The 14,014-nt window shown below is 50.6% G+C and overlaps 2 protein-coding genes across 2 annotated transcripts; both read right to left on the bottom strand.

Moving 5' to 3' along the window:
• Positions 1-828: 828 nt before the first annotated feature.
• On the bottom strand, positions 829-4,068 carry TEOVI_000870000 (uncharacterized protein; the record flags this gene model as incomplete). The annotated part of the gene is made up of 1 exon (XM_067222505.1): positions 829-4,068. One exon carries the CDS (start codon positions 4,066-4,068, stop codon positions 829-831), a length of 3,240 nt encoding a protein of 1,079 aa, XP_067078606.1.
• A 515-nt stretch (positions 4,069-4,583) lies between these two features.
• On the bottom strand, positions 4,584-13,889 carry TEOVI_000870100 (Right handed beta helix region, putative; the record flags this gene model as incomplete). Its single annotated transcript, XM_067222506.1, has 1 exon — positions 4,584-13,889. One exon carries the CDS (start codon positions 13,887-13,889, stop codon positions 4,584-4,586), a length of 9,306 nt encoding a protein of 3,101 aa, XP_067078607.1.
• Positions 13,890-14,014: the final 125 nt, after the last annotated feature.

The raw sequence follows: 14,014 nt of genomic DNA on the forward strand, positions 1-14,014 counted from the left end.
ACGGTTACTTTAGACTCGCGAGTGAACGCCAGCTGCTGTTGTTTTTGTTTGCTTGTGACTAGAGACTGTCGATGTGCACGTTTTAAAAAATTTACCACTGGTCCTATACGGAGGGGGTTTCAACAGTCCTTCCACAATGCTCTTTTCCTATTCCCTCCCGTCGTTGCTCTTGTTACAATGGCAACAATGCTAACCAGTACTCCACAGCTGGAGGGCGTCAAACAACTGAGGATTGTGACAGAAAAGAAGGAGAGGGGGAAAACAACAAAGAAGACATAGGAACAGAAAGGTAGAGGTTAATCAGGGAGACACTTACACACACAGAGATTCATACAAACTTGCGTTGGAATAAAATTGGAAAGAGCACAGAGAGACATTCACTTAAAATGGGGCAACAACTTTAATCCCGTAGCGATGGGATGTGGATTTGCAGACGCGTAAGGGGGGGGGCACAACAGGGAGGTTACGTGTTCAATCGCCCCCTAATTTGCGTGGAGTTAGCCGTTTAATCGGGAAAGATACACCCTCTCTGACGCACAGGAACGAGGGGAAATCAAATTTAGAAAAACATTCAGCGTAAAACAAACAAACAGCATCTGCACATAACCTTCTTAAGTTCTTGCACCGTATTTAGACATGATCTCCGCTTACACCACCGCTATACGAGGATACTCCACCTTGACAGTTTAGTCCACACTTGAACTCCATCTACAGGGCATGTGCCCCCAGAAGTTGGTTGTCTCTGTTGCTTAAACGTGCCATACTCTTCAATCCTGATTCACTTCATTTCATTACATTACCTTCGTTCCTTCCGTCCCCAGATTCATGCTACTGAGTTTGCGCTGCAGCTGCCGAGCGAACTTTGTAGTCTTCCTCCATTGCACTATTCAGCTCACGCACAAGCTCACGGTAACGGCGGGCTGTTGCCTCAGCAGCGGTATATTCCTCCATCGTTTTCAGAGGAACGCTGCGCCCAAGCTGTTGCGTGAATTCATCTCCAAGAGCCTGCTGTGCATGAACCATCCACTGTATAAAGAGCGTAACCTCGCATACGTCGTCGATAGGACTCATATAGTTGTCACCTTCATCTACACCTCCCTCAACATCCTCATCTTCATCATCGCTATCAAGAGTGCAGTCATCAACATTCGAACCACCGTCACTGAAGTCATCTATTCCAAGCACATCTTCATCCTCCACATCGATTTCTTCCGCTTCCTCGGACTCAACTCCGAGGCGTATGTTTGTTATTTTCTCCTCGCTTATGCGACATCGAGGTACGAGTTGTGTGTGATTGGCGAAAATGCAGTGCTGAATCAACGCCACCGTTTGTCGAAGATATGGTTGGAACGAGGTTAAATTAATGCTACTCTGGAAGGTTACACAAGAGGTCGATGTAAGGTATTGTAGAAGGGAAATGAGCCCTAATGCAAGAACCTTGCGCGTGAGGAGCGATAGATTCTCAACAACTTCTTCATCCGCATTCTTTCCACCGCTCCCGCGTTTCTTCTTCCCCTTCGTTTTCTGAGGTGGATTTATCGCTGCGCGGAAGAAGTTGAACAAGGAGTCGAAGAACTGAGAGTAGGCACTATTCTCCATAATGATGTGAAGTGTGGCCGCGGCGTTATAGTAGAAGGCGTCCATCACTGCCACCACGATCCAAACGCGCAGTCGCACCTCCCCCTCGTGAGCGTTTTTGTCCGCCAGGGCACGAAGTAGCAGCAAAACAAAGCGAGGCAAGTAGGCATCAAACAAGCCGGGTACCGCCTCACAGTGTTTTGACTGATGGAGCAGCGCCTCAACAAGTTGTGGCACACCCACTTTGTCGCTCACACCACACACGGCTTGAAAAAGAATTTTTTCGCACGCCCCAAACGTTGCCTCCATCAGGGCAGTATTCTGAACGTACTCTGCTGCTTCGTTCGATATGTAGTTGTCCAATACTTCTTCAATTAATCCAAAAAAGTCTACCCCGATGCCTGAGTCGATGGACTTGAATAGCAACGGAAGCAAGTCCCAACACTCGCGTGTGATGGGCTTCGCATTGTTGACCACGATCAGCCATATTCCAAGTGTCTTCTCCATGAATTCATAGTTATCTGGTCTTTCCATTACTGCCCTTATCAACCGCACAACATCAGGCATTATACTCTTGAATACCTGTGAATCGTTGGCAGAAGCCTCCAACACATTTTGCAGCGCGTCGAGCAACGCGCAGGCGCTCATATCTGCGCTCCAATAGTCTTGTAGAGCATTTTCATCCATTGCTTCTTCTTGGTGCGCCATATCGAATGCAGTTGCTAGAAAAACATTCACAAGCGCTGCGCCGAGTTTGTGAAGCACCGGTTTCAGCTCTGGTGAGAAGTTTTCAACGAGGAACAACAACATCGTGGGCACAAGGGTTGTATGGACTCGGTTAAGGAAACCCAAGCACTCTTCAACGAGCGGGACAAGGACGTTCTTTATATACGGCCAGACCCGCTTCATTTCAACCAAGGAACACATGACGTCGATTACACCCAACCGAATACGGGCATCAGGATCCTGCAGAAGGGAGGAAAGAAGTTGGAAGAATGAATCAAAATCCTCGGTTCGCATTGGCGCCCTGACGTAGCGCTGATAAGTCGTTGTGGCCTTAAACCGCAAAGGAATGCAGAAGGCGGTGGGAAGCATACGCGGTGCAACAAACGAAACAAGAAACTGAGCAACTTGCGTGTTCCACACCTCACGGTCACTTCGAAGATACTTCCGAAGCGCCGAGAAGAGATGTAGAAACCCAAAGGTCTGAGCGAACGTCTCCGATGTGTCTCCTCTGGAAAGACCAACGGTAATCACGTTCAACATTTGTGGCAGCAGGTTCTCCTGGTAGTCCTTATTCCCCTTAATGAAAGCTACTATTGTATTAGATGCTGTGACGCGCGTGGACACCTCACCGTCCTCGAAGGTCCCCTCCAACATGTACTGAGCAAAGTCAGAGATATCGTCAGCGTTTGCGAAGACAGCCTCATCCTCTTCATTGCAGCAAAGATAAGGAAATAACGAGGATTCCACCACCTGCAATAGTCGGGGAAGGAGACACTTTCGATAGAGATTCTCATCAAATGTGCACAGCTTCAAATAACGCATGGCGGCGATGTCGGTGCTTTGGTGCTGACTTCGCGCCTTTGACGTCGCCGAGTACTCTAACCAGCGTGGCCAAACCTCGAGAAATGCCTGTGCATGTGTTTCTAGAAAGTGCTTGGCCACAGGTTGGGGGCTCTTCTTTTTCGTTGCATCATTCATTATGGAGTAGGATATCATGGCAATTCGCTTGACGCAACGAACATAGGATTCGTAAACCTTCTGCGAGCCCCCCGCTGCGGCGTCGTTAGCAGCCGCAAAATGACGTTCAGGGTAAGTGACCATGGTGCTGAACCAATCGTCAAAAACATTGGCCGGAATGCTATGATCACGCTTCACTTGTAACACTGCCTCGACGACGCATTCCATAATTTTTAATACCATATGGTCCACTTGAAAATCCCCGTAGGACAGGAAGGGGGTCAATGCAGTGATGAGGGCGCTGCAGACCTCCAACTTGTCCCCCATGGGCACAAGGTTGGGTGTCTTGTAGCGCTTCACAAACACATACAACAGTCTCAAGGAGGCAATTGAACGGTCTGCGGTAATCCCGTCTCTGCTGCATATAATTTCCGGCATCAGCTTATGTACGTAATTCCACTGAAATAGACTAATAAGCGTGCTGATGCACGTGCAAATAACCTTCTGGTGGGTTTGCGGTACTCGGAAGATGCCATCATACAACAACAGCTGTATGTCGGCAACAGCTTGAGCGACGTCACCGTCCGCTTTGTCATCAATTTTATTAACAATATAGTTCTTCGCGTAAATAAGGGCTGATAGACTTTGTTCCGCCGGTAATGCCGGGTCCGTCCCAGCGCGGATCAAAGTCACCAAATGGAACGGAGCTTGCGGGGACTCCAAGGCTTGCTCCAACTGGTCCGTGGCCGCCGTGCGCTCCTCCTTTGCACCACCGTATGCAACCGATAAGAGTTGTAGGATATTCATTTGGCGGACCTTTACAAACGCAAACACACCTACTGCTCGAAGTGGTGGGAAAAATAAATAGGAAGGAGGAGGTGAAAGGCATGTGAGGTCACGAAGCAAAAGACGAGGTAACTGCGGAGTTCTTTGGGGCGTCCGCTGCCTTACTTCTTACCATTTTTTGTTTGTTTTTGTGACTACATTACAGCCCCAGTGAAGGGTACAGATCGGTGCATTACGGCTCGTTGCCTCCTCACGCCTTTTATGTGCTAGGCAAATCAATTACGTTGCCTGTTCTTTTTTTTGTTCGTGTCTGAGACCGTGAAGACATCGCCAGTAACGAAGAGCTAAACAATCAAAAGGATAGTAATAGTAGTACAGGTAACAACAAAGAGGCGAAGGAATTGAGCGGCTGTATGCGCATACGACCTCAAACACCACCAGTGATGGGATGCAGCGAAAAAAAAAAAGGAAGCACATGCGCACCTGATAGGTAAAAAAAAAAATGACAAGAGTCTATTTTCTGTGTTGCTTCGTGCCTACAGGATAACGTTTGGTGTACCGGCAGTAATGAAAGTAGCTACTTTCCCAGCGTTGATGAACGGAGAAGTTCCTTTTGGATCGGCAGGGTTGAAAGGTACAAGTGTTCGGTTCGCGTCTTTCGGAATGGCCGCAGCAAATCGGCGCCTCCCAAAACCACTAGACGCAGTCACTTGTTGTTTACTTGCCGTGTAAGCTGTTCGTGCTGATTTCACACCCTTTTCTTCCGATTCCACGTTGGGACGCCAGCCGAGGCAGCTGTGCGAACTCTCCAACGTGGCGAAATGCCCGACGCTCGCACCGGGGCTGTTGGGTGGGCTCTGACGCGGGTAGCCGGTAGAGAGTGACGACATATTCGCACTGACAGGGTGTGGGGGGCTGCTACCCCTGGGTGTTTCTTCGATTTTCTTCACTAAGGAAGGCAGTGCTACACAGGTATTAATCCTCACGACGTTGACTTTTTCTTCCTGCTTTGGTGATGCAACTGGTGATGGTTTTACCATGCATGGGGGTAAGATGTGGGTGTTCCTCACTACTTCGATTTCTATTTTCTGGTTAGGTTTCAGGAGTGGCACAACAACTACTTGATCGGCTGTCTTGGGAAGACGGACCATTACCGTTGGGCCTCCTGCAGCTGAATTCTCACAGAAAAAGAACGGCACCGCTGATGTTTCCTTCATGCAGTCCACTGCACGACTAAATCCTTCGCGAGTCATGAGCTTCCGTTGCCTCATGTCAGCCAGCCATCGAAGCAGTGCGATGACATCTTCAACACTTGCCTCTAGCTCACCCGCCTCACTGGAACTGCCGCACGGCTCTCCGGCTTGTGTCTCCGTGCGAGCCGTCGTTGGAGTCGCGAGAGAGAACACCTCAGTTTCTTTGGGTCCGGTTACATCTCCCCATGGGGGGTCGAAAACATTGGCTTCACCCGCGAACACCTCGTTTTGAAGTGCTCCAAGCATCGCCCTGCCATTTTCAGAAAGCTGACCCACAGGTTTCCAAAACGTTGCGCCGCTTTCCCACCCTTGACTTTCCCCAGATCGTGAGAGAATATCCCCTGGAGGGTACAGAGGGTAGCCTTTCCCCTCTCCACAAGTTTGGTTTCTTAACTTCCCCGCCTGCTTCAGCTTTAGCGGCTCAGCAGCATCATGCGGCACATGCTCGCGGTTGGCTTTTGGATACGTAGCCGATGGGGCGTCCGCTTCACGGCGGGAAGGCGTGCTGCGTTCCTTGTCCTTTAGTACCCCAATCGAGAGCTGCGGAACAGTAACATTCTTATTTCCACGAGCAAAGTCCTGTGACCTCTCATTCGGTGAAGCGAAGGATCCCTTCTCGCCACTGAATGGAATCGTTCGCGACTCCTTCACAAGGTGGTCTTTAGCTCTGTCAGCGGACGGTGACAGCCCACCCTTACCCTCGCCCTCTCGCGTAACTGCGCGACTTGACATTGCGTGGCCCATCCGATTCAGCAGTAATGAGCCATCAGCAGCCCCAGCACAAGTCGTATTTCCAACGGCACGCCCCGAAGCACCTGTGCGGAGTCCCTCGCGACTGCCCACCGACAGACCGCACGTATAACTCTCGGATGCGGCCGTGCTCGTCCAACCGCTAAGCCCATCATGCGGAACTTCCACGCCAGGCTCCGTTGGTCTCTTCGTGATTCCAAGCAACGAAACCTTGCTGGGCTGTCCGCTAGCATTGGCATGCAGTTGCTTCTCACCTAATGCTGGACGACTTGTCGACGCCCGTGTTGGTGGACCCTCGGCGATCGTCGTACTCCCGCCTTTGGGTGCTCCTCCATCACCCACAGTAGCTGAAATTTCCGCAGTTTTTTCGGATAGCATGCTTTCATTTTCTTTCCCACCCTCCCTGCGTGAAATTTTATTGAAGGTCTGTGTCTCCTCAGCGCTGTAGTTATTGTCTTTTCTACCCCGACGTGCCGTTCCGGATACGGGGTACACCTTCTTCTTGACGAACTTCTTCTCGGCTCGCCCCTTCTTTGAAATCCTCTTTGTTTGCTGTGCTGCTCCTGAATGCACCACAAACTGATCTACTGAGCACCTTGGAGCACCTTCGCGCCCGGTTCTGCCACTTGGCGCTGTACGAGCCCCCATTGCTTCCCCTGCTGAGTCTGCAGGAAGTAACTGACGCTTGGTTTCGCTCTCTCGCACCGCACGGGGCCTGGTTGAGTCAAGTTGTTTCTTCATATCCCCGCTCTGATCCATCATCATAGCCCTTAGCCCCACGTGTTCCTTGGGTCCCTTTTGGTAGCTGCCTGTTCCAAGGGCACCTTTGCTGTCGTTTTTCGCCAAATCAACTGGCGCGCTCCTGGCCACATTTTTGTTGGGCTTGCCGTCGAAGCGGTGATCATCTGCGCCAAGAAATTCACCACACGGCAACGGTGAAGGATTTCTGTTGGAGTTCCGGCTAAAGGACAGCTGTCCAAGAAGGCTAAAATTCAGGGTTACATTTTTCAGTAGGTCCCGATCCGGCCGCGATCCTGATGTTATACGCTCACCTTGGCTTTCACAGGATCCGTTGAATTCCGGCATCCCCCTTCTCGTAGACGCGCTCTCTACTCCAAATTCAGTCAGATATATATCGTTCCCCAGCGTGGTACCACTAAGTTCTTCTGCATCTCCATTATAGTGAGATAGATGTGACGGATCGAAAGAAGGCGCAGAACAGCTATCTCCTTCAATCCCCATGAATCCTCCTGAGGGTGTTGGGTATCTCGGGCGTTCGCTGCCAGCCGGCGTGGTGCCCTCTTCCTTTCCTTTCCCACCTGGCACCGGACTGCGTCCAACATTGATGGCTGCGAGACTTTTCCTACGTGTCCTCCGTCTCTTCTTTGATTGCATGGCAACACTACTTCTTCTCCTCAAATCCGCCTCTCGATTCCTCCTCGCTACTGTGCTCAAACCCATTGTGCGAACAAACGTTTCCGGTGGGCCGCGCCTTGGGGGCCCGCGCTGCTGCACTTCCACATTGGTACTGTATAGCGGTGGGGAAGGACGTCTAGGTGCCCTTTCCAAACCTTTTTCTACATGCCTCGCCGATAGTTGTGGGTCCTCGGTCACGGCTTCCAAGTGCTCCTCGAGAGGTATTTGGAGCATTGTCTCATCTTCGCTCTTGGAAGCGCCCAAGTCTGCACTGGGATCGGGGCCAGGTCCCCAACCACTAGCAGTGTCCTGATGCTTATCCAATGGATCACGAACTCTTTCTGAAGAACCCACCACGCTCGTAACGTGAGAATTACTCATCCATGTGCCTTGGTCCTCTTCGCGATCACTGGTTAGCTGATGGCTCTCTTTTTTGTCAGATTGCAGTTTCTTCATTTGAGATATACCCTCATCGACACCAAGCAACATGTTACTGTTATACGTTTGGCTAGCTGCGCTACCGGTGGTGGGACGATTCTCCTCTTCAACTATCAGCGTGATGTTGCTCCCCTCTAACCACGACTGTAGCTCATTCACAATATCTTCCGAGGCACGGGATATATCGTTGTCGGGGGTGAACTCATAAGGTGGTATCTTCCTTCTCCTTCCGGCCCCCCTCCCGACTACCGGGGCTCGTTTCTGCTTCACATCGGCCTGTGCCCCCTCACCTCCCGGCGTTTTTTCATCTGTACCCCTGTTGGCCCTTGACATCTGTGGCTGAACCCCGCCTTGTTCCCCGCCCTCGGCCTGATCTCCCTCTTTCTCATCGTCTTCCACTGTGTTCAAACTCTCTCGTATAACTGGGGGAAGGGTTGCTGCGCTTGGCATCCCCCTCAAATCATTTCTTGTCCAAGCCGGTGCTGCCCGCAACCACTTCGCGAGGGTGGTTAGAAACCTTTCCTCCACAGCGGCGTGATTCCCCACCCTCTTGCCCGACTTCTCCCCGATGGAAGTAGCCTCAATATGTTTGGAATTCTCTATAACCACATTATTTGCACCGGCAAGAATACCACCATTTTCGATTGGTTGCACAAAGGCATTTTCTCTCATAACGCCACCCGCGTGGCTCATAATTTTCACAGCCGCCTTATCATGCGAGTCAAAAGTGTTTCCATCCATCGTCGGTGCACATTCAGCGAGCAGTACGACCCCATAAATACCCCGTAGGAATTTGTTCCCACTAAGTTTTGTACTGCATTCGGAACCCAGTGACACGGAGGTATTCCCCGAACTAAATAGACACTCTTCTACAACGCCGTTCCCAACGGAGCACAACAGCGGAGATGAGCTCTTATCCGTACCAATGATTTCGCAGTGCGAGAAGACTGGTTCGGCGTGCTTGTTCAGCGTTACCATCCCCGGTTGAGCACTTGAACGGGCGAAGAAGAAGCAGTCGTGAAAGGCGGTTTTTGCGTGCTGGCACGCCTCTACTGCCCTGAGGCAGCGCAAGAAGATGCAGTTCACAATACGGCCTCCAGCACGCTCACCGGCAAAGAGGCCAAGGCTTAGCCCACTAAAATACGATTCACACACCATCGACTGGGACACGCCCTCCAAGGCCACCCCTCTTCCCTTAGATCCAATGAACAGCGACCTGTAAATAATGACAGCGGCTTGCTCACCCAACGTGACTGCGGTACCGGCTTCCGAGCAGAAGCAGTTATACGCCAATATGCATTGACCTCGGGCTATTTGTTGGGACGCGCAGACATCAGCAGTACCACTGTTAAGGAACAGACAGGTCACGACATGCGCCGTGGTCTCTTTCCCTATCTGCACACCAACATCGTTTCCGTCAAATGTATTCTTATTAACTATAACCACACTCCCCGTGGATTCTAGGAACACACCGCACACATTCTTGATAAACCGGTTGCTCGCGAAATGTCCTATTCCACCGTCGCACACAGACACTGCTCTGCTGTTACTGCTATCCTGTTGCTTGAAGATGTTTTCTACCACAACAGGATGTGCCCCCGTTGTTACCATTATGCCACATTTCTTGTTACCACTGAACTCATTTCGCCACACTTTGGTTTTGGCTTCAGTCTCACAGAGGCACCCACATGTATTCTCCTCGAGGATGTTACCCGCAACGACGCCACAACACCCTGGGCTACGCATCGTAACTGCCGTTCCACATTTGCGGAAGACGTTGTTGTAAACGTAGACTCTAGGCGACTCTTCCATGACAATCCCGCTTGTAGCCTGCTCAAAAATATTATTCTGCACACAAGTGAGCACATTCTCAGTGGATATGTGAACACTTTTTTTTGAACTATCCTTGAAGCAGTTGTCGCGTATTTGAACCTCACCCCTATCTCCCCCAACCGTGATTCCACAGTTTCCATCACGAAGAAAACGGGACCTATGCACCTCCACGTATTGCGGACTTGTTATAATCACTCCTTGCAGGTTGCCTATGAAAACGCAACCCTCGGCGTCCACCCTTCCATATTCCTCCACGCAAATCGCCTTTCTTGAGGTTTCAAATGTGGTCGCCACTATGTGCACCAGCGGGCCTTGTCCCACCTCCACACTCGCCTTAGTGCTATTGTCAAACATGCAGTTTTCTACAAGTATTCTGCTTTCATCAGATGCAGGTGCATTCCAGTGACACGAGAGACCTATTCCGTTGTCTTTAAGCACGCATCGTGAAAGATGGGAATCAATGAAGCCACTGTCACTAGGAGAAGATTCAGGATGCGTAAACATGGCAGCGACGCCCATATATCGTAGAATGCATTTCACCATACTGACAGCCGATTCCACACGCACACCAACGCCTGCACCCTCTAAAACGCAGCTGTGCAACTCAGGTATACAGCCTCCCGCAGCGATGACATTCGCCTCTTTGTTGTTTTCTAGCTGACAGAGCGAGATATGTGGACGGAGGTTCCCTTGGTAATCGTTCCCACTGCAGAGTATTCCGCTGCACTCGTTACCGCTGATGCAACAGCTTTCCAATGTTACACTGGATTGAAGCACAATTCCGCTGCCTTTATTATCGAATATTTCGCAGTTTTTAACTTTCACGAGCGCCACATCATCACTATCATCGCCCGCTTCGTCTGCAGTAATCTCCACACCGTGGCTCTCCGAGTTTTGTATGGTGATGAACGTGACTTCTGCTTCCTTTGAAAGTCTTGCGGGAAGAAGAACGCCACGGCCCCTCGATCCACTTACTTGTACCGCCTGCAGGATCGTTCGGCTGCCATGCTCTGCCACAATCCCTGTTGTGCACTCCTGAACGGTTGACTTCGTGATTTCACCAACACTCTGGGACATGTACCATACCCCTGCGTTCTCACAACGACTAATTGTGAGATCTCTAAAAGTCGCCCACCTGAGTATGCTGCCACCGAGTTCAACATCAATAATCCTATTGCTGCCTCCACTCGTGTGAGTTTCTGTTGGACACTCTTCAACTAACGCCTGCGCCTCACTGTCCAATTCCTGTATTGCCATTGTCTCTTCGTCAGCTGGTGACGCAAACAGCACTCCAATTGCGCACTTCTCCACGGTTACCCGTTCCGCCAAAAGCCGTGCAGCCGTAGAAGCGAGAAATCCAGCTCTCGAACATTTTGTGATGTCACACCTATTCATGCGCACCACAGCACCGCTTTTCACGACAACACCAACACCTTTCTCCGCAATGCCCGCACCGATCCTGCACTTTTCGAAGTACAGCGTGGTATCACAATCACCGGCCACAACGCCCTCCTCGCATTCGTCTCCTCCAATGGTACAGCTGAGGAACAGCGCACTCCCTTCTCTCACCGGTCTGGAGAAAGAAGTTTCCCTGATGCGTTCACCCTCCCCGGGAATCGCCACAACACCCTGACGCTGCTGTGCAATAAAGCAGTCCTTGAAGCTAACATTGTCCGGCTGCCTGAGCAGCACGCCCTTTCCATTACGGTTAATGACACACTGCTCTAATGAACAAGCACCGTTTTCTAATATAGCGACTCCAGCCACGCCACACTTCTCAACAGTGGCCTGAACAACTGTAGCATTGGGAGAGGGGCCTGCAACAACAATACCGTACTTTTGGCAGGCATTAACTTTTACAGTGTCGAGTGACACCATTGTCCCCCGCGTAAATGTAATCCCTATGCTGCAATTCAACACCTGGATATCGTTGACTTTGTCGGAAGCCCCGAACTTGGCAAGCACTCCCGTCTTGCACCCACTGATAATGAGTCGACTCAAAGTACCCTCTGCACAAAGATTCAAACCGACTGCCGAATCAGATATCGTGTTCTTTCGTACTACTACGGGTGTATGCGACTCACAAGAAACGCCAAAATCTCTACATGAGTTAATGCTATTTTCTTCGACAACGCCTTTGGCCGCTCCTGTATACTGGATGCCGTGGCCAACCCGATTCATGTGGCACTTTACAACCCTGCAATGCGTTTCGGCTCCGTCAGCATTGACAACACCACTCCTACAATCCGTAAACGTGCACCCCTCGATGAGTGCCTCAGCGCCTGTCCCTGCCTGAATACAAGTAGCGGAACAGTCGCGCATATGGTTACTGCTTATGGTAGCGGTGCCCATTTCGAAGGCGTATACTCCTGGTCCCGTCAAGCCACGGAAGTTATTACCAACAACCGTACATTCGCTTCCCGGACCCGCCACGACAACGCCGTAGCGAGAAATTGCTACATCATTTCCCCGCACATGAGCTGTACTTTGTTTCTTCACGTAAATGACCTCCCGCATGGAACCTAAGTTGTTTTTTTCAATAGTTGCCCTCGAGCCTTCTTCTACAAGTACACCTTCCTTTTGGCTAATCAGCAGGGAGTTACCAACGAGATGGCAGTTGCTGCGGCCCGTTACCACAACGGAGGCGCCGCCGCTTCCTTTCAATGTATTTCTGCTAAGTGTTGCCTGACTTGACTCTTCAATAACAATGTGATGCACGGACACATCCTTAATGGAACTGTTCTCCAGGACGAGCCGGCTTCCTCCCGACATTGTAATCGCTGTCGCCATCCTCGACACTTTCACCCCTCGGATGACTACATTTGAGTTATCTTGTATAAAAATACCGTACATACTTTCATTGAACCCAGAGACAAGGTTGTCGTCGATAACCACCGAACCATGATTGCAGATAGAGAATCCGGTGACGCTATTTCTGGAGAGCACATTTTGTGTAACAACACTTCCCGTACAGTCTCCGACAAAAGCCATACCTGTTGATGACTCTGCTACATTACATTCGTTAACCTTAACCGCTGAACGATCAATGACAAACCCATAATAAGAGTTCCACTGCAAATTACATCTACATATTGAGACACATGGACCAATGGCATCCTCACCATCGCCACCGCTGCTCTCTTCACGTACATGGGTGGTGCGTGCGTAAATTCCAGCACCACAGCCCTGAACATCATTTCCATCGACTGTAACTGTAGAGTCCCCGCCCACAACAATACCCCAGGCACTACAGTTGCCTATGCGGTTGCCACAAAAGCACTCGGGGGAGAGTCTGCAGTCGTTAATACGGAACCCTGTTACACCATTAGACAACATATTGGACACCATAACAGGGTGGGCATTGTGAACCACACGCACCAGAGCCGCACCTTCGGGTGCGACCCTCTTCAGCAAAACTTGAAGTGAGTGCGTGGGTACTTGATCCACCTGAGAATTACTGGCCGCCTCCCCACCGCCAGTAATAATGTTGTCATGAAATAACACCTCCGTCGTCCCAGAGAGACGCCCACTCATGTGCACAACCACGCCGCTCCGCCCTTTGGTTTCACTAATACGATTGTGGCGTACGATCGGCTTTCCTGCCGTGTCGAAATAGAGGCTCTCACCCTCGTGGTCAAAGATGTGATTATGCTCATAAATCCCGCTGCCGTTTCCAATGACAGAAATTCCAACCCCATGGCGCGAGCTGTGAATACGGCAGTGCGATACATGCGGTTTGGAGTCATTTTTTACATACAGAGAAGTCATATCGCATTCTTCAATGCGCGGGTTGCCCCGTTTAACTACAACAGCTTGATTTTCCGAAGCACGATTTCCCTTCGCTGTGATATTCAGGCCGTGCAAAATGATCGGCCCATCCACGTCAACTACCAAGCAAGGGCCCACAGAAACAATGGTGGGAGGCTCCGCATCCTTTGCACCGCACAATTCTAGTGGATGCTTTATGGTGATGTTTTCGAAGTACGTGCCACTTTCCACCACAATGCGGTCATATGGGCGGGAAGCAAGAATTGCGTCAGTGATCTGGTGGAACGCCGCCGTGACGGTTTTACCCACACGAATTTGTCGTGTCTCAAGGCCGTGAAGCGCACTTATAACGCGTGGATAATCGGAATCTGCGACAAGAGTCATTGTGTGGTGAGCGAAGGAAGAAAAAACCAAAGCAAATTACGACCGCACAGTCTTTTCCCCCCTTTTCCTTCCCCTCCGTCGTCAGGGTTAGGGGGCGCACGTGGAGGTGGAGCTCTCTTTTTTTT

Source organism: Trypanosoma equiperdum (genome assembly GCF_001457755.1).
Source record: "Trypanosoma equiperdum strain OVI genome assembly, contig: ctg_1639, whole genome shotgun sequence".
Lineage (NCBI taxonomy): Eukaryota > Euglenozoa > Kinetoplastea > Trypanosomatida > Trypanosomatidae > Trypanosoma > Trypanosoma equiperdum.